Source organism: Ovis canadensis, chromosome 18, assembly GCF_042477335.2.
Source record: "Ovis canadensis isolate MfBH-ARS-UI-01 breed Bighorn chromosome 18, ARS-UI_OviCan_v2, whole genome shotgun sequence".
Lineage (NCBI taxonomy): Eukaryota > Metazoa > Chordata > Mammalia > Artiodactyla > Bovidae > Ovis > Ovis canadensis.
Genome location: NC_091262.1, coordinates 81,096,432 through 81,119,903, shown reverse-complemented (window position 1 = coordinate 81,119,903; position 23,472 = coordinate 81,096,432). Strand labels below are relative to the sequence as shown.

Here is a 23,472-nt window from a genome sequence, read left to right as displayed (position 1 = left end):
GCGCTGGCCGCGCCCTGGTTGGCTGCGGGCCGCGGGGCTGGGCCGCCAGGTCGGGGCCTGGGGTCGGGGCTCGGGCGCCGGCCGGGCTTTGCGCAGCAGTGCTGGCCTCCGCGCTGCTCCAGGCCGACGGCGAGCTGCGGCGGCGGGCGGCGGGGAGGGCGCGGCCGCGGGTGGGGCCGCGGGGCGCGCGGCGGGGGCGAGCCCAGCGGCGCCGGGCGGGGCGGGCGGCGGCGCCGAGGGGAGGGGAGCGGCCCATGGACCCGCGGGGCCCGGCGCCCCAGACGCTGCGCCGCCGGGCCCGAGCCCAGGAGGTCGGCCTAGGCCGGGGCGCGACGACGCGGACGGGGCGGCGGCGAGGCGCCGCGGCTGCTGGGGCTCGCGGCCGCCGGGACCCCGCGGGCGCGCCCTGACGGACCGGCCGAGCGGGCCGGCAAGAGGCCCGGCGCGTTGGGAGCGGGCCGCGCGGCACCATGTCGGCCAAGGTGCGGCTCAAGAAGCTGGAGCAGCTGCTCCTGGACGGGCCCTGGCGCAACGAGAGCGCCCTGAGCGTGGAGACGCTGCTCGACGTGCTCGTCTGCCTGTACACCGAGTGCAGCCACTCGGCCCTGCGCCGCGACAAGTACGTGGCCGAGTTCCTCGAGTGGGGTAAGTGACCGGCGGCCCTGCGACCCCCGCCCCGGCGCGCCCTCCCGGTCCTCGGGCGGCCGCGCGTCCCGCCTCGTCACCGCTCCCAGGCCTGCCTCTCGGCCCGGCCCTGCCCTCCTCCCCGGCCTTCGCACGTCCGCGCTGGGCCGTCCCGCCCCCTCATCCTGCCCCTCGGAGCCACATCCTCCGTTCCCACCCCCGCCCCCACCGTCCCGCCGGGCCCGCGCCCCGGCCGCTTCCTAGATCCACTCTCCCCGAGCCTGGATATCGTTTCCTGCAGCCCTACCCGGGATATCCGCCGCCGGTCCCCGCCTTGGGGTCCCGAGTCCGCGTCGAGTTCCTCGCCCCCCCCCACCCCACTCGCCCTGCGGGGTCGTATGGGCAGCGGCGCGTGCCTTCTGCATCCGCCTCCCCACCCCCGCGCGTCTCCTGGGAGCCCCTCCTAGGTGACAGCCTGTCCGCATCCCTTGGTGTCCAGGGCCTGAACATCCGTTTTACTGTACCACCTCCAAGGGAATTTTAAAGTTGAAATCCTTGTTTTGAAATGCCATGGGAGAGTCTGTTGATATTTTTCATTGTAATTTTGCCAGACCCTGATAATGCTTGGGGAGGGGAGGGCAGCTGGAACTGTTAGTCTATGGAAGTCACTGTAAAACTTTCTTCATCAGACCTCCGCATGCTTTTTAATCATGGGTCAGCTAAATTATTATGTTCTACTAGGACAGAAATCTGATTAAGCTGTGTAATGGTTAGAACCCCAGAAACAACTACACGTGTAAAGCGACGTCTTCCCTTTCTCTCTCTCTAACTTGGGCGTCTTGTCAAGACCCTCAGCCTCGTTTAAAACTACCTAGAAGGAAGATGAGATGCTTCTGTTCAGGGTTCAGGTCAAAGCTATGAAAATCTTATCCTTGGGTTGTTTGAGTCGTTGGGCTCAGACTGTGCCGTTTGAACCAGTAATTTCTAATCTTCAGGGCTGATAAAGCTGACTTTTTTACATAAAGAAATGAATGTGTTCTGTAGTTAGGACCCCTGGTCTGCCAAAATGGTAATTGGAATTTGGGATTTTGTTTACCAAATACAACTTCAGTTGTTAGGTGTTTTAGAGAGCTTTCTCTTCTTCCCTCTTTAGTGAAATTTTGAAATCTTTTGAGAACAGCAGGAAAAGGAGGCCCACAGCCCCAAGACAGCCTGTTTCGCTTTGTTTTGGGCTTCGTTTTGGTACTGACCACCCTTCCGGGTTACATACAGTATCAATAAAATGAGAATACTATTCATTTTCTGGCGTCATTCATTAGTGATGTGATCGCCAGCTGAATAATGAACTTGACTTCACAGTTGCTTTGAAAGTGAAGTCAAGCCTCTTACATCCAGCCTTCTGAGGATCCTGTTTGCTCTTCCTTGCTGAGCATTTGATCTTGGAATCCAGACAGTTTCACAATCAGGTTCAACTCAGTGCTTGGCATGTGAGTCAATATGTGACTGAAAGGAGGAAGCAGATGGAAGCTTGAGTTAGCAGGTGAGGTGTGGTCCCAAAGTCCTCTGGCCTGGGAAGTGCCTAGGAGGGACTTACTTATCCCGAAGGCTGAACCAGTGGTTGCTGTGCAGCCCTCTTAAAACCAGACAGTAGCAGCCACTGTGAACTGGTGGGTTTCAATGGAAGAAGCGCTCAGCATGTGAGGAGGTCTTATTTTATGAGGTTTTGACTTTTCCCAAGTCTGAATAGAAGCTGTGTGCTGTAATATAGAAATATTTTGACTCTTTGGAAATTATGATTACAAATAAATGACATTATCTCTTAAGAATTCAGTCTGCATTGAGCTTTAAATCACAGAGAAGAGGAATGGACTCTAATTTAGGTGGCATTTTTTGTGGAATAGTAATATATTTGAGAAGCAGCATTTAATGTCATGTATGTTAAGATATGCACCATTGTGACTCCACAGTGTGTATCACTCATTAGAATCTGGGCGGTTGTTATTTAGTGTTGCTTGGGACGCCCACTTACTGTGTTGGAAAGCAAAGAGTGGTCTTTCAAATGGAATTGTTTGTGGAGCATTACTAGGTACTCTCACTTCCTAGTGGGATTACTTCTGCTTTACTCAAGAAACATATATATAGGCTGTCACCCTGCGAGCTGTTGATTTACACTCTGCATGATGTTTGTGACCTCTAATGTGTCGAGTCCTGGCATGCAGAGGACCAACCTTGGTAGGTATCTGCTGACAGTTATGGAGAAGTCTGGAAGCTCAGTGAAGAAAAATACCCGATTCAGCCCAGATTTGAGAATTATTGGGGATTTTTGAGGAAATTTGGAAGGTATAAGTAATAAAGTTTTTAAGTTTTAAAAGAGAATTTCCCACAGTGGTTGCGTGGGCCTAGACTCATCCTAGCCTTCACTGTAGGTTTTGCCTTTAATTTTCCCTTGATTATGTTTATAGTTTGATTAGTTTCCTCTATGAAATCCTGGACCTTAATTAAAAGTTGGAAGTACCCTGCTTTGCATGTGTATTTCTTTAAGCTATTTTTTAAATGCAAATTTGATACCGTTTGAAGCAGAGCATGTGAAACACTTTGAAATTTCTACAAGTAAACAGCAACAAATACGGACAACTAAATGAGGTGAAGTTGTCTTTCATCTTCATTATGTAAAAATACTTGTACATGTGTTAAAATTTTTTCCCCTGACTTAAAAAAAAATAACCACGGCTGTTATATTTGGACAGAGCCGATGTTGCGGCCCATTGGCGTTGGATGGACCACAGTGGTCCTCGGCCCTGGCCCCCATGTGGCTTGCAGACCAGGCGGGAAGCAGACCTCAGCCTGGTTCCCCGATTCCCAGTCCAGGCCCTCATCTTGCTCTGTGCCACCATACTTCTTCTGGAAGGGATAGAATTCATCTCTGTAGTCCTCTGTTTAGTTTCCTCATTGGTGATTTTTCTTACGAATGAAGCATTACCTTGTCAGAGTTCTCTCTCATCTGTGTGAATTCCTGTAGCTTTTGGCGCGGGGATGCTCAGCGCCCAGTGTAGGTGGGATGTCTCTACCAAACTGAATGTGTTCAGGGCTTCACTGATGGTGCTAAATATCTCAACATACATTTTTAATCTCAGTGGCTTCTCGAGATAGAATTTTTGCATGACAGGGGAACACTTTTTTTTTTAAGTAACAGATTTGGAGAAACATCTTTTGAATAAAAATATGGAATTTAGTAGAGGAATACTGGGATTGTGTAATAAAAATTAGGTTAACACAGTTTGGATTTGTAAATAGCTATTTGAAGTGCAGAGTGATATTGACTATGGCACTGTAACAGAACAGCTGAAACCATTAAACATTAACCAGCCAGCCTTACTTTTCTCTCTTGAAACCTCCTCCATTGACAGTTGGGCTTTGAAGTAGACAGCAGTGTGTCTGTTAAGTCTAGACCTGCGGCAAATGAAACTGGAGTTGGAGTGAGTTGCTCTCACTTGATACCACTGCCTGAAAGAGCTTAGGAGGTGCGGTGCATGGCTCTTCAATTGCAAATGCATGTAAGGTAGAAACCCCAAACACAGCAGCGGTGTGGACAGGAGCCCCCGTTGGCTTTGCCCTGCCTCCTCCTGTAGCACCTGACGCCCTTGGAAGTCTTGTCCTGTCTGTGCTGACGTCTGTGATGCCGGATAAACATGCGCGCAAACAGGACTGTTAATACCAAACTATATTAAGTACAACAAAACTATTGAACTCTTTTCTTGGTAAAGAGGCAAAACGTATTTTTTTGAGAGTAATAACATGAAACGATCATGCTGGAAGAAACCAAATACATATTTTCACTCTTTTTTTTTTTTCCCCACCAAAAAGGTGATAAAATGCAAGTAAAGAAGATTTTGAAAGAATTAAAAAGACAAAATTCCCTGTAATTCCCTCACCCCAACCCCCATAACATGACATCTTTTAGTCCCTGCCCTGAATTTGATTCTTAAGTTCCAAATGACAGTATGTTAGCGTTACCTGAAATTTGTGTGAGAAGCTCTCTTACTAATGAAAATGCATGAGAGGAAAATACACTTTCCTTAGATTTAAAATCATAAGTATTTGGGGACTTCCCTGGAGGTCCAGTGGTTAAGACTCCACCTTCCATTGCAGGGGGCGGAGTTCGACCCCTGGTTGGGGAACTGAGGTCCCATGGTCCTTGGGGGTGTGGCCAAAATTTTTTTTTTGGTAATTAATAAAATCATGAGTGTTTGGCCAACATAAACTTCGTATGGTAAATTTTGAAGGCTTTATTTAGGTTTAAAATCTATCAGATAAATTTTATTAAGACAATAAAACAGATACTATGTATGAGATGAAGGTCACACATTATAGTATGATTTTAAATGTGTTCAATATTAGATATTTGGTCAGTGTTATTGAGTGGTAGGTAACTGACAACAAAATTGTTTTCAGGTTAAAACTTTGTGAAAAGGATCAGTATGTAATATAACAGGAGACTTTGGATATTTTGTTATCTTTAGGAAAGAATTAGAGATTTGAAGAAAAATTTGAATTAGAGAGTTGAAGAAAAATTTGAATTATATAATTTCTTTTTTAAATATAAATTTATTTATTTTAGTTGGAGGCTAATTACTTTTACTGGAGCATCTTTGAAGACATATGAGATTTATTCTTCTAAGGGGACCGTCGACATTACTGATGTGATGATGCTTCCTGTCGCTTCCAAGTTGTGGGTTTGAAAACTGTTGGGAATTTGAGAGATGGCATGGTCTTTCCTCCACCCACATCTCCCCTCTCTGTTGGGTAAACCAGGCTCTAGACTTTTCCCCTGATCATTTCTGAGCAGCTCGCCCTCCAGCCAGGGTTTCTCTCCTCCGTGGGCTCCTGGTCAGCCATGGGCTGCCTTGCTGGCACCTGCTATGTAATACCTCAGTTTTATTTTGACCTTTTTTTCCCCTTCATTCCCATCCTCACTGGCCTAGCTGAAGGTCTCAAGACCTAAAGGAAAGCGTTTCTCCCTTGAAGATTTCAGTATCTCTGCCTGATCAGTCTTCAGCACTGCCTTGCATTTCATCCCTCGCCTTCTCAAAACTTCTGCCATGACTTTGGATTCTGTTGCCTTGAGAAAAATCAGATCTGGAATCTGCAGTCCAACGGCAATTTAGAATTAACTAAAGGGGACTTCCCTGGTTGTCCAGAGGTTAAGAATCCACTTTGCAACGCCAAGGCCTTTGTTCCATCCCTGCTCAGGGAACCGAGATCCCATGTGTTGTGGGGTGGCTTAGCCTGTGGGCCTTAACTGCTGAGCCTGCATGCCCCGACTCAGAGCCCGGGAGCCGCAGCAGAAGGTCCTGCAGACTCGACGACGATCCTGCGTGTTGCAGCTGATACCTGCTGCTGCTGCTGCTGCTAAGTCGCTTCAGTCATGTCTGACTCTGTGCGACCCCATAGACAGCAGCCCACCAGGCTCCCCCATCCCTGGGATTCTCCAGGCAAGAACACTGGAGTGGGTTGCCATTTCCTTCTCCAATGCATGAAAGTGAAGAGTGGAAGTAAAGTCGCTCAGTCATGTCTGACTCTTCTCGACCCCATTGACTGCAGTGCACCAGGCTCCTCCGTCCATGCGATTTTCCAGGCAAGAGTAATGGAGTGGCCACATACAAAAAAGTGAATGAACGAACATTACTCTTTCAAAGTAAATAAATAAAGTTTACCTGAGAGACTCCCTGGTCCAGTGATGAAGACACTGGACTCCCAGAGCAGGGCCCGGGTTCCATTCCTGGTCAGGAAACTAAGATCCTGCCACCGCACAGCGCGACAGAAAAGGAGAAAAGAATAAAGACCTAAAAAGATACAGCCAATCCTAGTTTGAGAGGTTGAGATGAACGGCACATCTGACCATCCCCTGTGGAGTGATTTTCTTTCAATGTAATTTTACTTTTATCAAAGTAATGCATTTACTCAGTTTTAAAAGTGAAGTAGTTCTGCAGAGTTAGGATGAAAGACAAAAGTCCCTTTACCAGCCGGCCTGCTCTGGGTTCTCAATTCTCAGAAGCAACCAGTTTTAACCCTTCTGTTTCTCCTTATGGTCAACTGTCTTAGGCTGCCAGTGACAGAGAACCAGATAACAGTCACCTAAACAAAATCGGGGCTTCCCTGATAGCTCAGTTGGTAAAGAATCTGCCTGCAATGCAGGAGATCCCGGTTCGATTCCTGGGTCTGGAAGATGGAGAAGGGATAGGCTACCCACTCTGGTACTCTTGGGCTTCCTTTGTGGTTCAGCTGGTAAAGAATCCACCTGCAATGTGGGAGACCTGGGTTCAGTCCCTGGGTTGGGAAGATGCCCTGGGGAAGGGAAAGGCTACCCACTCCAGTATTCTGGCCTGGAGAATTCCATGGACTGTATAGTCCATGGGATCGCAAAGAGTCTGACATGACTGAGCAAGTTTCACTTCACTTCAAACAAAATCAAGGTTGATTTGCCTTTCATGCGGCTTGTGAGCGGTCCAGGGCTGGTTTGACAGCCTCATTCCAAGAAGTCTTCAGGGACCTGCCCTTTCCTGCTCAGTCCACGGTCTGGTCTGAGGGTGACCCTCTTACCTACATTCCAGGCAGAGGGCGAAGGTGTTATTAAGTGGATGGGGGAAGAACCTTGGATGCTGATGGTGGGGGCTGTTGAGTCGCTAAGTCGTTTCCGACTCTTTGCAACCCCATGGACTGCCACACACCAGGCTTCCCTGTCCCTCACTATCTCCTGGTTTTTGCCCAAGTTCATGTCCATCGAGTCGGTGATGCCATCCAACCATCTCATCCTCTGTCGTCCCCTTCTCCTCCTGCCCTCAATCTTTCCCAGCATCAGGGTCTTTTCCAGTGAGTCGGCTCTTCGAATCAGGTGGCTGAAGTATTGAAGCTTCAGCATCAGTCCTTCCAGTGAGTATTCAGGGTTGATTTTCTTTAGGATTGACTGGTTTGATCTTGCTGTCCAAGGGGCTCTCAAAAGTCTTCTTTAGCAACACAGTTTGGAAGCATCAGGTCTTTGGCGCTGATGAGTACTTATTTAGCAATTCCTGCCTCAAATTTCATGTGTCTCTGTAGCATGCTTATGCTGCTTCTTTCTGATTTTCCACTTTATATGCCATCTGTTAACTTCTCCTGTGGAAGAGAAGGCCATAGAACTTTAGATGTCTCCTCCCCTGCATTGCCGAGACACACACACCCTTCCTCCCTCTTTGTTTTTCCAAATCTGGCTATATAATAATTATTGTTTAAATTGATATTCAGTGTTTGTTATCATTGGGTAAACATCTTAACAGCTAAGCCACATAGGATGCGGTTAATTCCCAGTCTACTAAGACAAGGAATTATTTTTGTGTTAATTGGGATGAATTATTTTTTCTCTCCCTTCGTGTGGATGCAAATGTCTAGTCATGAATTCAGTGCAGGCTTCAACTAGAACTCCCCAGTGCAGTCAGCCACCTCAAGTGATCTCTCACTTTTCAGCCCTTGTAGAGCCTTGCATTTCCCTGTCCCACTTGAGGCTGTGTCTTCTCTAGGCCTGCTGCTCCCTGCCATCCTGGGGTTTCTCTTCGTTCCTTATGGGAATTCTTTCTGTGCCTCTTCTCTGTTGAATGGGAATTCCGGGACCCCATGTCTTATGTTCTGGTGGCTTCCCTGGAAACAGTCCATCAGAAAGAAAGGTTTTTGAGAACTAAACTGTCTGAAGATGGCTTTTTTCCTTTGTGTTTGAATGGCAGTTTACCTGAGTGTTGAAATCTAGGTTAAAAGTCATTTTCCCACAGAAGTTTGAAGGCCTGACTCAGATGTCTGCTGGCTGTTGTTACAAGGGGAGGCCTGAGACCAGTGTGATCCCCATGCCTTGGTGAGATTTGTTGATCCCTAGTGTTCCTTGGGGGTCTTTCTGGAGGCGGGGGCCACTTGGGTCCTTCAGCTCTCCAAAGCTTTCCTGTATTATTTCTCTGTGAGCTCTGATTTCTTTATTCTAGCCTTTTTGATCACCTGTTATTCATATGTCAGATCTTCTGAGTTTTCTGTTAATTTCCTTTCTCCTGCTTTTTCCTAGTTGTTGACCTTTTATCCTTCTTGTTCTGGATGAGAGCTTCGACTTTATCTTCTAGGCCTTACATTGCAGGTTTATTTCTGCCATCATCATATCTTTCATTTCTAAGTGTTTTTGTCCTTAGTATTCCTTTTTATAACATCTTGTTTCTGTTTCATGAAGGCAATCATCTTAAAAACCATTTCTCTTTGTTGTTCAGTTGCTAGGTTGTGTCTGACTCTTTACAGCCCCATGGTCTGCAGCATGCCAGGCCTCCCTGTCCTTCAGTATCTCCCAGAGTTTGCTCAGACTCATGTCCATTGTATCAGTGATGCCATCCAACCTTCTCATCCTCTGTCGTCCCCTTCTCCTCTTGCCCTCAGTCTTTCCCAGCATCAGGGTCTTTTCCAATGAGTCAGCTCTTGCATTGGGTGGCCGAAGTATTGGAGCTTCAGCTTCAGCAGCAGTCCTTCCAATGAATATTCAGGACTGATTTCCTTGGGGATTGACTGGTTTGATCTTGCTGTCCAAGGGACTCGCAAGACTCTTCTTCAGCACGACAGTTCAAAAGCATCAATTCTTCGGTGCCCACCTTTCTGTATAGTCCAACTCTCACATCCATATACGACTACTGGAAAAATCATAGCTTTAACTAGATGGACCTTTGCTGACAAAGTGATGTCTATACTTTTTAATGTGCTATCTAGGTTGGTCATAGCTTTTCTTCCAAGGAGCAGGCATCTTTTAATTTTGTGGCTGCAGTCACCATCCACAGTGCTTTTGGAGCCCAAGAAAAGAAAGGCTGTTACTGTTTCCACCGTTTCCCCATCTGCTTGCATTGAAGTGATGGGACCAGATGCCATGATCTTCATTTTTTTAATGTTGAGTTTTAAGTCAGCTTTTTCATTCTTTTACCTTCATCAAGAGGCGCCTTAGTTTCTCTTCCCTTTCTGCCGTTAAAGTGGTGTCATCTGCATATGCGAGGATGTTGGTGTTTGTCCTGGCAGTCTTGATTCCAGCTTGTGATGCACCCAGCCCAGCGTTTCGCATGATGTGCTCTGCATGTGCGCACACTTGAGTTATGCAGACATTTCCTTTCGTTTCCTGTGTTGTCTCTGTCTCTTCTGAGTCCTTCTGAGCTGGTTTCCTACTTTGGTCTTCGTCTTTGGTGTCAGAAGCTCTTCCAGTGCCTGGTGATTATTGGCTGTCTTCCACAGTTATGAGTGGACTGATTGGAAACTCTCTGTGTGCATAAACCGTAAATGTGAGGCTCACCATTAGGAAATGGGATGGGGACCTGGTCCCATTTGAGGGGCGCTAGCAGAGTTGCTAGAGTAGTCCCTTCTCTGGGCCTGTCGATTTTCCCAGAACAGAGCTTCTGGTGTCCAGCCTAGATGGTGGCGAGTGTGATACAGGCCCAGCTGCCAGCATTCTGGGAAAGTGGGGCAAGCTGGGGTTGGGGGGGCAGTGGGTTGGGGATGGGAGATACCTGGAGTGTAACTGCTTCTCCTGCAGACTTGCAGCCCGTTCTGCGCTCTGTCGCTTACTGTTTGCATGTGTGTTAGTCACTCAGCCCTGTCTGACCCACTGTAGCCCGTGATGCTCCTCTGTCCATGGAATTCTCCAGGTAAGAATACTGGAGTGGGTAGCCATTCCCTTCCCCAGGGGATCTTCCCCATTCAGGAATCGAACCCACGTCTCCTGTGTCTCCTGAGTTGGCAGGTGGATTCTGCCACCTGGTGACGCTCATTTCTGTTTAGTCTGCAAGACCCTGCTGCTGCTGGTGATCCCTGTTTCTTTTCCCTCCCTCCCATGGCTGACTTTCACTTTTCTGTCTTTGCTGGATTCGATGCTGCTTGTTCATTTCCTCTGTGCAAAATCGTGTTGACTTTCTAGTCTACTGCCACCTTCTGTCCTAAGAAGTGCCCGGGCACTGCAGTGGTGAACAGAATTCCTGTTCTTTGGAGCCCATGTTATCCTTGAGGCTACGTCCCACTGTAACCCATGCTATCATTTTAGTAGGGCTTCCAGATGGTGCAGAGATACGGCTGTTCTATACACTAGAGGTAACTGAAAGGTACCCTGATTTTCATCTCTAAATGGAGTCAGGGTGTATAGTTACCATTTTAGTTTTTTTGGCCGGATTGTGTTTCTGTTATATGTACTCACTTATTAGAAAGCTTCCCCTCTAAGTAGAAGGGAGAAATGCAGATAAGGGAGGGCAGCGTTTTTTTCTGGTAATTGCACAGCATTGGAAGAAAGAGAAAGGAGGATGGGTAAAACAATGTGAAGACAGGGGACTTGGATATTTTGAGAGCTGGAAAGTGGCTGGAGGGACACTGGGCCGGCACCCTGGGTGTGCTGGGGGCGAGGCAGGGGTGGTGTCTGAATTGGCCCCTTGTGCCTCAGGGACCCTGTGTGTGAACTTGATCTTTCTTGAAGTGACACAGACTGGTTCTGTTTAACTCCAAGGCTTTTGGTACGGAGGAAGAAATCACTAATTTAAAACAAAGAATAGAATAAGAAATGCTCTTGCCAGTCGTGATTTTCTAAAACCATAAATAAATGAAATCCAAAGGTAGACAGACCTCCCTTAACCATGACACCCAAACTGCATTTTAAGGCTGTTTTCTCTTGTGCTGTACCCCGTTCATATGAAAGAATTCATTTGAAAACACTGGGTTATTCTCTCTCTTTGTTTAAAAATTTTAAATTAGGGGGCTAAAATTTTTAACTTCCTATTTTTAACTTGAAATAGCATTTGTATTGATTCTTTGTTGAGGAAGATGTCGATTTATAATTAGTGGGTTTGCAGCAATTCTTAAATATTGCAGCTCAGATGTGTTTCTTTTTTAACCCTAAGTATTTGAAATCAGATTGTTGAAACATCTTTAAGTATACTAACAAATCATCTTTCAAATGAATCTGGGAGAGTGCTGATGAAGTATTGCTTTCAGATACGTAGGATATATTGTCTAGTTGGCAGCAGATTGGGAAATTATTGAGAATGCTCTATGCCAGTTTCACCAATTAAGCTGTCAAGGGTAGCATTTATATTAGACTGTATTCGAACATAAAAAATGTTCTCAAAACATCAGGTGTTATTGTGATTTTATGTACTCAAACTGATAAGCCTGGATAAATTTTCTTCTACAAATATATACTTTTTTTTAAAACAAGATTTGTGTTCATGAAGTTTTGATAATCCTTGTGAAATGATATGTTAAGAAGGTTACTGAACAGAAACCAGAAGTCTGCTGACAATATGAAGCTTGACTTGAACTGCACAACTGATCATTTTAGTGAAAAAGGAAGATTTCTCTGCCATTTACAGTTACCAGATGACTTCTTTCGTTTGTAACAGTTTTATTGAGATGTATAATCCACGTGCAAATTACCTATTTAAATTGTAGAGTTCAGTAGTTTTAGCATTTCACAGAATTGGGTAGCTATCTCTGTTGTTTATTTCCAAATATTTTCATCACCTTAAAAAGAAATCCTAAACCCTCTAGCTATGACTCCTAACTCCTTCTTTCCCTCCCCACCCCCAGGCAGCCGCACATCTAGTCTTATTATATATACGCACATTCTGGCCATCTCCTACAGATGGAGTCATACGATACGTGGTGTTTTGCGATGGCATTCTTTGCACTTAGTGTAATGTTTTCAAGGGTATATCTGTTTCCTTCCTTTTTATTGCTGAATAATGTTCCGTCGTATGGCTCGTCCGCATTTTGTTTGCGCGTTCCTCAGTTGATGGGCGTTTGGGCTCTTTCTGCCTTGGAGCTGTTCTGAATAACGCCGCCGTGAACGTTAACGTGCCGGTTTTTATGCGACATGTTTTCCTTCCCCTTGTGTGTGTGCCTGAAAGTGGAGTTGATAGGTCCTTTGGTAACACTATGCTTAGCGTTTTGAAGAACTGCCAGGTGGATTTCCATGACAGCTGTCCCAGTTTACATTCTCACCGGCGCTGTGGGGTTCCAGCTTCTCCTTATCCTCACAGATGCTTGTCGTTATTTGTCTTTCTTACTCTAGCCATCCTGGTGTGTGCGTGAGGTGGTGTTAGAGTCAGACACGACTGAGCGACTGGACTGAACTGAAAGGCCAGTGATGCTGAGTATCTTGTTTATTGTTTTGTTATTGGCCATTTGTGTATGTTCTTTGGAGAAATGTCTGTTCCGTTTCTTTGCTCATTTTTTAATTGTGTTGTCTGTCTTGTTTTTCTGTTGTTGTAAGTTATGTACCTACTGGATACAGATCCTACATCAGACATGTGATTGGCAGATATTTTCTCCTTTAGGTTGTCATTTCACTTTCTTACAGGTTTCCTCCGAGTCCCAAGTTACTAATTTTGATGAAATCCAATTTAACTTTTGTTGCATCTGGTGTCATGTCTTAAGAATCTGTTGCTAAATCCAAGGTCACAAGGATTTTATACCTGTGTTTTCTTCTAAGAATTTCATAGTTTTTATAGTTTTAGCTTTCACATTTAAGTGTTTGATCTGTTTCGATTTTTTATTTTTTTTAGAAATAAGGTGTGAAATGGGAAGTTATAATTCATTCTTTTTCATGTAGCTGTCCTGATCTCCCAGCAGCATTTGTTGAAGAGACTTTTTTTTTTCCCCATTGAATAGTCTTGACCCCCTTGACCATAAATGTGCGGTCTTATTTCTGGGCTCTTAGTTCTGTTCTGTTGATGTATATTCCTGTCTTTGTACAATATACTACCACACTCTCGTGATTACTGTTGCTTTCTGCTGAGTGTTGAAATCAGGGAGTTTGAGTTCTCCAACTTTGTTTTTTTCTAAGAGTGTTTCGCTATTCTGGGTTCCTTGACTTTCCATGTGCATTTTAGGATCAGTGTGTCAGTTTCTAGAAGGAAGACATCTGGCATTAGGGATCACGTTGAATCTCTAGATCACTTTGGGGAGTACTGCCATCTTACAGTATTAGCTTTTCCTGTGCATGAACATGATATGACTTTCCACTTATTTAGATCTCCAAATTGAAGTGTGTGTATATATATATATATTTTGTAGTTTTCAGAGTTTAACTTTTTTTTACTTTTTGATTGTGGTAAAATATATATGATACAAAATTTGCCATTTTAGCTTTTTAAGTGTTCACTTAGTTGCATTAATTTCATTCGCAATGCAAAATGTAAGATTTGTACTTCTTTTGTTAAATTATTCCCAAATGTCTTTTTAAAAATTCTATTATAAGTGGAGTTGTTTTCTTAATTGCGTTTTTGGATTGTTTGTTACAAGTACAATTTTTTTTTTAATAGCGATTTTGTATACTGCAAAAATGTTTAAATTTTTTATTAGTTCTAATGGTTTTTTTTTAAAGTGGATTTCTTAGGATTTTTATATACAAATTCGTGTCACCTGTGAATAGAGGTTGTTTTAGTCCTTCCTTTCCAGTTTGGGTGCCTTTTGCTAGTTTTTGTTGCCTATTTGTCCTGACTAAAACCTCGAGGACAGTGTGGAGTAGGAGTGGCAAGCATGGCCACTCTTCCTCCTAGTCTTAGGGAGAAAGCATCTCAAGTCTTGCGCCATTAAGTAGGCTGCTTTCTGTGTTTGATGAAAGTCCGCTGTGAAGCCAGCTGGGCTTTCTTTGTGATTAGCCTTTGGATTACTAATTCAGTCTCTGTACTTTTAGATCTGGTCACATTTTCTGTTTCTTCTTGAGTCAGTTTGATAGGTTCTGTCTTTTTAGGAATTTGTTCATTTCGTTCAGGTTAGTTTATTGGCATACAGTTGTTTGTAGTATTTCTTAATCCTTTTATTTCTGTAAGATCTACAGTAATGTCCCTCTTTCAGTTTTAGACATTTGAGTCTCTTTTTTTATTTTTTAAAAATGATTACAGTGGCAACTTTTATGTTATGTATCTTTTACCCTAACAACAAAGTAATTGCAAGTAAAAGTAATTGAAGTCCATCCATGCTACTGAGTGTAAGTGACAGTAGCTAGTTCCTTCTGGTTGCTGTATCCCACTGAATTCCTTCCCCACAGTTTATCCGTTCATTCAGTGCACATCTCAGCTGTCCAGCTTGGGGCTATTAATGAAGAGTGATACTACCAGAAATTGTTTTGGCTTTTAAAATTCTCCAGAGAGAATGAATGATTTTTCTAAATCCAACGCGTTTCCCTTAATGTTGAATTCTGTTGTTTGTGGAGGGTGGTCACAGGTGGTCCAAGTCACAGTTCTTTGTCATTTAGAATTGTCCTTTATACCAAGTATTAAAATGTCAGCACCTGTATCACAGAAATTGTATTTGGCCAGTGCAATTTTTATTTTAAGTAGTGTTAAAATTATAGAAAATAACGTATGCTCATGATTTTAGTAAATTCAGGCAGTATAGAAGGGTATGTCACAGAGTAAAAAGTCGCCTTCCCTCTAGTTGTTTTAATTTTTTTAACTTCTTTTTTAGATTTTAGAGCATAATCCAGAATTTCCATTAAAACTGAATGTTGACTTGAAAGGTTTTTTTTAACATCAAAATATGTTTATATTAAAATTTTTAATAAGAAATTAATGTTGGAATATGGCTTCCCTTGTGGCTCAGCTGGTAAAGAATCCACCTGCGGTGTGGGAGACCTGGGTTTGATCCCTGGGTCGGGAAGATCCCCTCGAGAAGGGAAAGGCTACCCACTCCAGTATTCTGGCCTGGAGAATCCCATGGACTGTACAGAGTCCATGGGGTCGCAAAGAGTCGGACACGACTGAGCGACTTTCACTTTCACTTCACTTTCATCAATTTTATGTTGTCAGAGTTTCTAACATTTATGGTATGCTGTGACTTAGAGAAGTCTTTTTTGTTTTGTCTAAGTTGGTTGTACGATTTGGAAACTAATAAATAGAATTTAAAATAGTTATAGGTATGTAACTGTTATCCACTGTAAAACCCAGCTGTGTGACTGGACCCAGAGAGAGGCACCCGTCCTGTGTCTTGAGCAGCAGAGTCATCGAGGTGCTGGTGTTGAAGAGTCCCTGGACTTGCTTCCTAACTTCTTTGCTGCTTCTGGGTCATACGCAGATGTCTCTGTTTCTTATGCTCATGTCACTTTCTTGGATTCTTTTATTTTGATGATTGGCTAGAGCCTTTTCCTGGTGGACTAATGCTGAGTTGCTTCAGTCGTGTCCGACTCTTTGTGACCCCATGGACCGTAGCATGCCAGGCTCCTCTGACCGTGGGATTCTCCAGGCAAGAATACTGGAGTGGGTTGCCATTTCCTCCTCCAGGGGACCTTCCCCACCCAGGGATCGAACCCACAGTCTGTCAGTTCTCCTGCATTAGGTGGATTCTTTACCACTAGCGCCACCTGGGAAGCCTTTCATGGTTGGGGGGCGGGGATATGTATATGTTATACATACACACATAAGTGTATATAGCATTTCCTCCCATGTAGGATCAAGGGTGGTAATCTTTCCAAGTTACTGCATTTCTAAAAATGTCTTCCCTTACCCTCATTTTAGTGGTGTGTGTTTGACTGAGAATGGAACTCTGGGGTCAGAATGTCTCCCTCTTGGAGAAGATACTGCTCTATGACTGTGGTGAGGTGTGGCGTGGTAGGAGGCTAGACTCTGTCCTCTTTCTGAGAATATTAATCAGATTTTTTTTTTTTTTGGCTGCACTGGGTCTTTGTCGCTGCAGGCAGGCTCGCTCTCATGGTGGTGGGTGGGGGCTGCTCTTGGGTTGTCCAGCGTGGGTTCTGGGCTCACGGGCTTCAGTAGTTGTGCATGGGCTCTGGAGTGCGGGCTCAGTAATCACGGCACATGGGTTTAGTTGCTCCACAGCATGTGCAGTCTTCCCAGACCAGGGATTGAGCTCATGTCCCCTGCATTGGCAGGCATAGTCTCAGCCACTGGACCGCCAGGGAAGTCCGTTAATTAGAATTTTTTAAAGTTTTCTTCTTCCCGATTTATCAGTTTTCTCTGGAGTCAGTTCTTGGTTCACTTGGAACTTTTCCTCTTAATGATTTTCCTGGTCTTTTTGTCATGCAGTATTTAGAAATCTTCCCTAAAAATAATATAGAATTACTAGTTGTCCCTGTTGAGGGGTGATGTTTTTGAGTTCTAGATCCTTAGTCCTTCAGGTTTGATAGTTTTTCTTCTCTGATAGCATTTTTGTAACAACTCTAGTTTGTGATATAGATAAAACTTCATTTCATAAGAATTTAAAAAAAATTCATGCCATTCTTAATATCCATTTCACAGTACCACGTGTGTATGTTATGGCTTATTTTTTTCCCTACTGCAGTTATTTTGGATTGTATTGTAAGTTTAATGATGCTTAAAATATTACATTTATTATCTGAGAAAAATATCTGGCAATAAAATGAATTTTAAATGTTTTTTAAAATGAAGTTTGGAGTGGAAAAATTTAACTGTTTCCCCCACTTTCCCCATAGCGTTCTCATTTCTCCACAGTGAAGGGGATCCTTAGGTAAACATTTATCAGTCAGAGCATCACCTGGCCCTTCTGGAAGTGGAGTCTGGAGTACTCAGTGCTGTACTAGCATCAGTCAGGTCAGGGGAGAGATCTGTTACACCGAATACTGAAGCTGTTAGTCATGGCAGCTTTTCAGAGTTCGTATGAAATGTTTACCAGCTCATAAAACTGTTTTATGACCCAGAAGGAATTCCAGCAATAAAGCAAATGAACTCGTAACAAATAACCTGGGCATGTAGTTGATTTTCGTGCCCAGATACACTTGCTGTGTGGTTCGTGACAAGAGAAGAGCTCTGGTGATTTGGATTCATTCTGTTTGGAATTCAGTTGGTTTGAGTATTTGTAAAAGGAGACTTAATTTTTCAAAAACTTCTAATCTAATATCCCTTGTCATGCCTTCAATTGTCCTCCATTTAGATATGAAATAGTCAAGGACACCATGTTTGAAAACGTCATTGTTCCGTTTTGGAGGGGCTTGAACTTTTCATATATTGATACTCTTTGTTTTTATATTTAGTGTTAATAAAAGTGATTGATTATAATTCCATTTAACATTTTTATTATAGGGGCTTCCCTGGTGGTGCAGTGGATAAGAATCCACCCACCAATGCAGGAGCCACGGGTTCTGTCCCTGGTTCGGGAAGATCCCACCCGCCATGGGGCAGCTAAGCCCACGTGACGCAGCTGTTGAGCATGTGCTGTAGAACCCTTGCTCTGTGGCAGAAGCCACCACAATGAGAAGCCTGTGTGCCACCATGAAGAGGAGCCCCCGCTCACCGCAACTAGAGAAAGCCTTGCACAGCAACAAATAGCCAATGCAACCAAAAAAAAAAAAAACTTATTATAGGAATCTTGAACCTGTTAAAAAGTAGAAATAGTTGACTAATGAACCCCTTGTTTCAGTCACTCCCTTCAACAGTTAAGTCACCCCTGTCTTCATTTTGATACCTTTTTCCCCCAAAAAGAGTGATTTTGAGGCAAATCCTAGACATCTGTCATCTCATTTGTAAATATTTCCCTGTATGTCTCAGGAAGATTAAGGCCTTAGCCATATAAACATAGCATGTAACATAAAACCATAGTAGTATCATGTCACTGAAAAAAGGACCATAATTCCTCAGTACCGTCAAATACGCAGTCAGGGTTTAAATTTCTCCTTTTTTGCTGCTGTTTTCAGTTAATTTGTTCTGTAGCAGCCAAAACAAAGTTACTTATGGCGTTTGGATTGCCCACCTCCTGGTTCTCCTTTAACCTATAGGCTCCCTTTCTGTCTTCTCCCCAGTTGCAGTTTATTTGTTGAAGCAACCAGACCACTTGTCTTGTTCTGCTCCTTCCGTTTGAATTTATTTCTAGCTGGACAAATTTGGCTTTTGACAAATCATTTCTATACTATTGGCCTTGCATATTTTGTGGGAAATAGAGCTATTAGGGGACCAAACTGATATAAAAAATTAGATACTTCTTACTTCGTTTGAAATCCCCCTTTTGTGAGGAGTATTGCAGTCAGTACCTGACTTGGCCTAAGATCCTGAGTGTGAGCTGGGTGCCCGAGGGTGCTGTGCCAGAGGTCAGTGGTTGGCATTCTGGGTGGTGATGCAGGGGCTTGGTGGGGGCTGGGGCAGTTATTGCCTCCCTTCCCCTCAGTCCCTATGGAGATGTGGAGGCACCAGTTTGACAGTGGGCACCTGCCTTTCTCTGGAGCCCATGTGTCTGATTTGCCCCTCCTGTCCCCTTGCCCCTCTCCTCCAGTGAACACTGTGTGACTATTTGAAGAGTTGATTAATGTCTAGCTGGTATCCTTCCCCTTTCTCCACACTTCATATTGGATTGCTGCTAGAAATTTCTTAGAACTTTATGTTCTAACATTCCCTATGTTCCTGTTAGAGGAATTAGCCTAGCCTCTTTTTTGTATTCTGTACTTGATAGCTTTCCTTTGGTTTTTGTTAGCACTTACTGGTGTTTTGTTCTTAGTGTTAATACTGCAAGTTGAATTGGAGGGTGCCAGGGTCTGACGTTTCCCGTCCTGGTCCCTTCCTGTGCCGTATGCTCCCACTTCCTGTGCCAGATGCCCCGCTTCCTGTGGTGGGGTCCGCCCACTTCCTGGCCAGATGCCCCACATCCTGTGGTGGGGTCCCCCACTTCCTGGGTCAGATGCCCCGCTTCCTGTGGTGGGGTCCCCCCCCACTTCCTGTGTCAGATGCCCCCACTTCCTGGGTCAGATGCCCCGCTTCCTGTGGCGGGTCCCCCCGTTTCCTGTGGCGGGTTCCCCCACTTCCTGTGTCAGATGCCCTGCTTCCTCTGGTGGGGTCCCCCCACTTCCTGTGCTAGATGCCTCACATCCTGTGGTGGGTTCCCCCGCTTCCTGTGTCAGATGCCCCCACTTCCTGGGTCAGGTCCCCCGCTTCCTGTGGCGGGTCCCCTGCTTCCTGGGTCAGGTCCCCCGCTTCCTGTGGCGGGTCCCCTGCTTCCTGGGTCAGGTCCCCCGCTTCCTGTGGTGGGTTCCCCCGCTTCTGTGCCAGGTGCGCCCCGCTCCTTTTCTGGGCCGGACGGTGGGTAGGCCTGGCTCTGTCACCAGCTCCCTTCAGCTTCCTTCGTCTGGAGCAGGAGAGGCCTCGCTGGGGTGAGCTGGTCCCAGGGGAAGATGGAGTTTTGTTGGGTGGCGGGGCTGACTGTAAGGTGCCGAAGAGGTTCGTGGAGGTGCGGGCTGGGAGCCGGGAACCCTGAGGCAGGGAAGGTGGGTCAGGGCCGGCGGAGGGGTGAGAGCCGTCCTCAGAGGGTGGCAGCCACTTGCGGGGGGAAGGAGGTGTAGACAGGCCTGGCCTGGAAGCCACTGCCTGCCCCAGGCCAGCGCCAGGTCATGCCACCTGCAGGCCCTCCCTGAGGGGCCCCGAGGCTACGGGAGAGGAGGGGGCAGCGCACACTCCCTCGCCCGATCCGACGCCCCTCTGCCGGCTCTGTCTCGCCGCCTGCCCTCTCACGCCAGTGTGGCCCCTCTCCTTGGGCCTGCACCTGGGGCGCCCTCTCCGCCCGTCTTCGGCTGGGGTTCTGGAGGGCCGGGTGGGGTGCAGGGAGACCGGAGCCCAGCCGGAGGCGGCGGTGGACGGGGCTCGGGGTCCCTCTGTGCCGCTTGCGCACCCCGCCGCTCAGCGTCCAGTGTCGGTCGGTGCTCGGTTCCCCTACCCACTGCAGCGGTCCAGGGCCTCTGGGTGTGCGGGGGCTCGTCCCACAGGGAAGTCACCGGGACTCAGGCTCTCCTCTTACACTGGGGCTCGCACGGGCAGGGTCAGGATGGGACGAGTCCACGAGGTCGGTTGGGAGGTTGAGCGTGTCATCTGCACTGGAGGGAGTGACACCTCCCCATGGGGACTGGGATGGTGTCCTGAGACCAAGCCGCAGCGTGAGAAGTGAGAGGTGTGGTGTCGCTTCCCGGGTCCTTCCTGTTAAGAAACGCCCACGCTGCCCTTTCTTTCAGATGCTTGTTCAGCTTGGGTGACCGGCAGGGAGCTCTGAGAGATACCTTGGACTCATAGCATCAGATATTTTTTTAATACAAGACAGGTCTTACATAGAACGTAACAGTTGTTTGCTAGAGACGCTTTGGAATTAACATTGTGACTTCTCAGTTCTTAAAATACCTTTTTAAGGTTTTGGTTTTTTAATCTGACTTCCGAAAAAGTGGTTCCTGCTTGTCCGTGTCTGACAGTGGTGCTGTAGCCTGCAGTGCATCCAGGTCTTCCTTTTCCTTTAATCCAGCTCTGCAAAGTCAGTAGGCCGGACAGACACTGTGCTCTGGAAATAGTAGGAGAGCCAGGCAGCTTCCTGCTGAGAACATTCAGGGGAAGAACTAAGTAGGAGCATGTGTGCAAAGTCAGTTCAGAATCACCAGACATCCTGGGAAATCGTGATTCAAAACAACAACAAAAAATCCAATAACACTTGTAATATAAACCTTTCATTTTTACTGAAGGGTTAAGAAGGAGGCTGTTTTTTGATTGGTTCTTAGAACATGCAAATGTAGGCTCCACAAAGCTAAGTGTTCTTTTTTTGAAATGTAAAACATGTGCCAACCTATCAGTAAAATTCTGTTGATTTATGGGAAGCTTTTGTCATTTGCTAATTTTCAATGTGTCTCATCTCTGGCTATCTAGTGGGAAGATGACCAGCTTACCAATGGCTGGATAAAACCAGAGTGACTGTCTTATGTACAAAACAGCTTTCTTCCTCTTACTAACTCACTTATTTTGTGATGGTGAGCTAAAAATAAAAGACAAAGGAAGACATTTATTCTCTTTCTCTACTTTGTGGCTTGAAGATTTTCCTTTGTGTTTCATTCTCTTTATGCTGACATTTTATTAAAAAAATATCAAGCAGGGGACTTGTTTGCCTGTTTTTTTAAAAGTGCTCAGAAATGCATAGGTTCCGTCGGATAATTCAGTGCAGGTAGTGGCATCCGGTCGAGGGCACATGTAATGTTGATGTTCAAATAAACAGCGTTGAACACGAGTGTAGCTATTTTTGTCACATCTAAAATACAACTTCTCCTTAAACAAGCTTCTTTAAAAAACGAAAGCACACAACTTGGTTCTTCTATACATTCATGAGCATTTTGAAAATGCACGGTTTCCATCTTAACCTTGCAGGGCAAGGGTGTGAAACTGCCTTGAGTACCCAGGAGCACCAGCCTGTGTGGGACTGAGGTGGGTGACAGCTGGTGAGAGGTCAAAGCCGCCGGGGCAGGTGGAGGGGCCGGCAGCTCCTCATTTCCCCCTTTTGGAAGAGAAGTGAGTGCGATGCTCGGAGGGCCGCTTGCTGGGTTCTTCCTCTGGTTCAGAAGCAGTTGCCTTGAGAGTAGGTTAAGTACTGCAGTTGCTGGGCGAGTTACTGTTGCCGTTTTGAATGTTCTCGTTCTTCATGTCTGGCCACGGGGGGCTTCAGGCTACCGTATTTTTGTCTCCTGAGATGTCTGACATAGGATTCGGTTCTGGAGGATGCATATAATTTTTGGTAAAAACACTTCTTTTCCTTCCAGAGACATTTATTCCTTGTGTAAAAATATACAAAACTAAGTATGGTAAACAGCTTAAACGAATTTTGGATAAGAGAAGATTACCTGTGAAAAGATGTAACTTTTTTTTTCAAACACCACAGTACTCCTTGTATATCAACCATCCAACTCAGACTTTGTCAGGTTGGACTTGGATCATTTAGTATTCAGCTCTGTACAATTGTTATGAACACTGATGTTTAGGTGCAGAAGGTTTAGGAGCTTAAATAACATGTCCTGTTGGTCTCAGGACGTGTGCTAGACATTTTTTTTCTAGAACCGTGACATAAATTTGTTTTTCTGTTGTTTTCAGTTGTATGAGTTTAAGAGTAAATAACACTCCCATTAACCAAGAATTCCACACACTTGCGCCCAGACAAGAGAGTCCATGCCATACGCACAGATCACCAGTACAGAGTATAGGACGGTTACACAGTGGTGTTGGGAAGGCCTTCTTGGAGGCAGTAGATTCTGCTTTATTCAGCCGGGGTCAGCGCTCAGAGGCTCTTCCTCAGGGCTGGGCAGGGAGTGGCCCTTAGTGGGGAGCGGCAGGCAGTGCCGTGGGGCCGGGCGGGGCTCGAGGCAGTGAGGCAGGCACGGCCCAGGACAGCTGCCTGGGCGTGGGCTCACACCGGGAGGAGAGTCGAGGTGGGGGGCACAGTGAGTCTTCTCTGGTGAGCCTGCGATCACACGCATATAGTGACCCGCGTCTGGAGACACTGAGCTCATGGTCTCCGTCCAGGGCTCTTGTAATTCTCCTGATAACCCTCAGTCCTGCATTATCCCTAATTGGCCATTGAGGAAGCCGGGGCTCGGATCACGCATCCCGCAACACCAGCAGGGCAGCTAAGTCTAAGCTCAAGCGCATGCTGTCAGTCACTCTCTGCTTCATCTCAGTAATTTTTTTTTTGGCTGCACTGGGTCTTCGTTGCAGTGCACAAGCTCTCTGGCTGCGGCAGGCAGTGGCTCAGTTTCCCCTCGGCATGTGGGATCTTAGTTCCGCAACCCAGGACTAAACCCGCGTCCCCTGCACTGGAAGGTAGATCCTTAACTAGGGAAATACCAGTAGTTTCCTTAAATATCCCTGATACCTTTTGAATAAATGAATGAATGAGTCAGGGACCCACGCAGGCTCTGCTGTGCCCTCTTCACCCCTCAGTATATGACTCTTCCCCAGAGTGGGGGGCACTGTGTGACCTGCATCACACGTTAGTTAATGCCCGGGTTTTTTTTCAAGTTTATTTTTTTCATGTGTATACAATTTGGTGATTTTTTTTTCTTTTTTTGTATAT

At 45.8% G+C, this 23,472-nt stretch overlaps 1 protein-coding gene across 4 annotated transcripts in view; it reads left to right on the top strand.

The window, feature by feature from the left end:
- The first annotated feature begins 226 nt into the window (after positions 1-226).
- The window catches only part of CDC42BPB (CDC42 binding protein kinase beta), a 102,980-nt gene continuing 79,734 nt past the window's right edge, over positions 227-23,472 (top strand). For all 4 annotated transcript variants that reach the window (XR_011250393.1, XR_011250392.1, XM_069559858.1 and 1 more), the window contains exon 1: positions 227-645. Coding sequence is in view for 2 of the 4 variants with exons in the window: in XM_069559858.1 (XP_069415959.1) it covers positions 471-645 (175 nt within the window). In the remaining 2 variants the exon portion in view is untranslated. The remainder of the gene's footprint in view (positions 646-23,472) is intronic.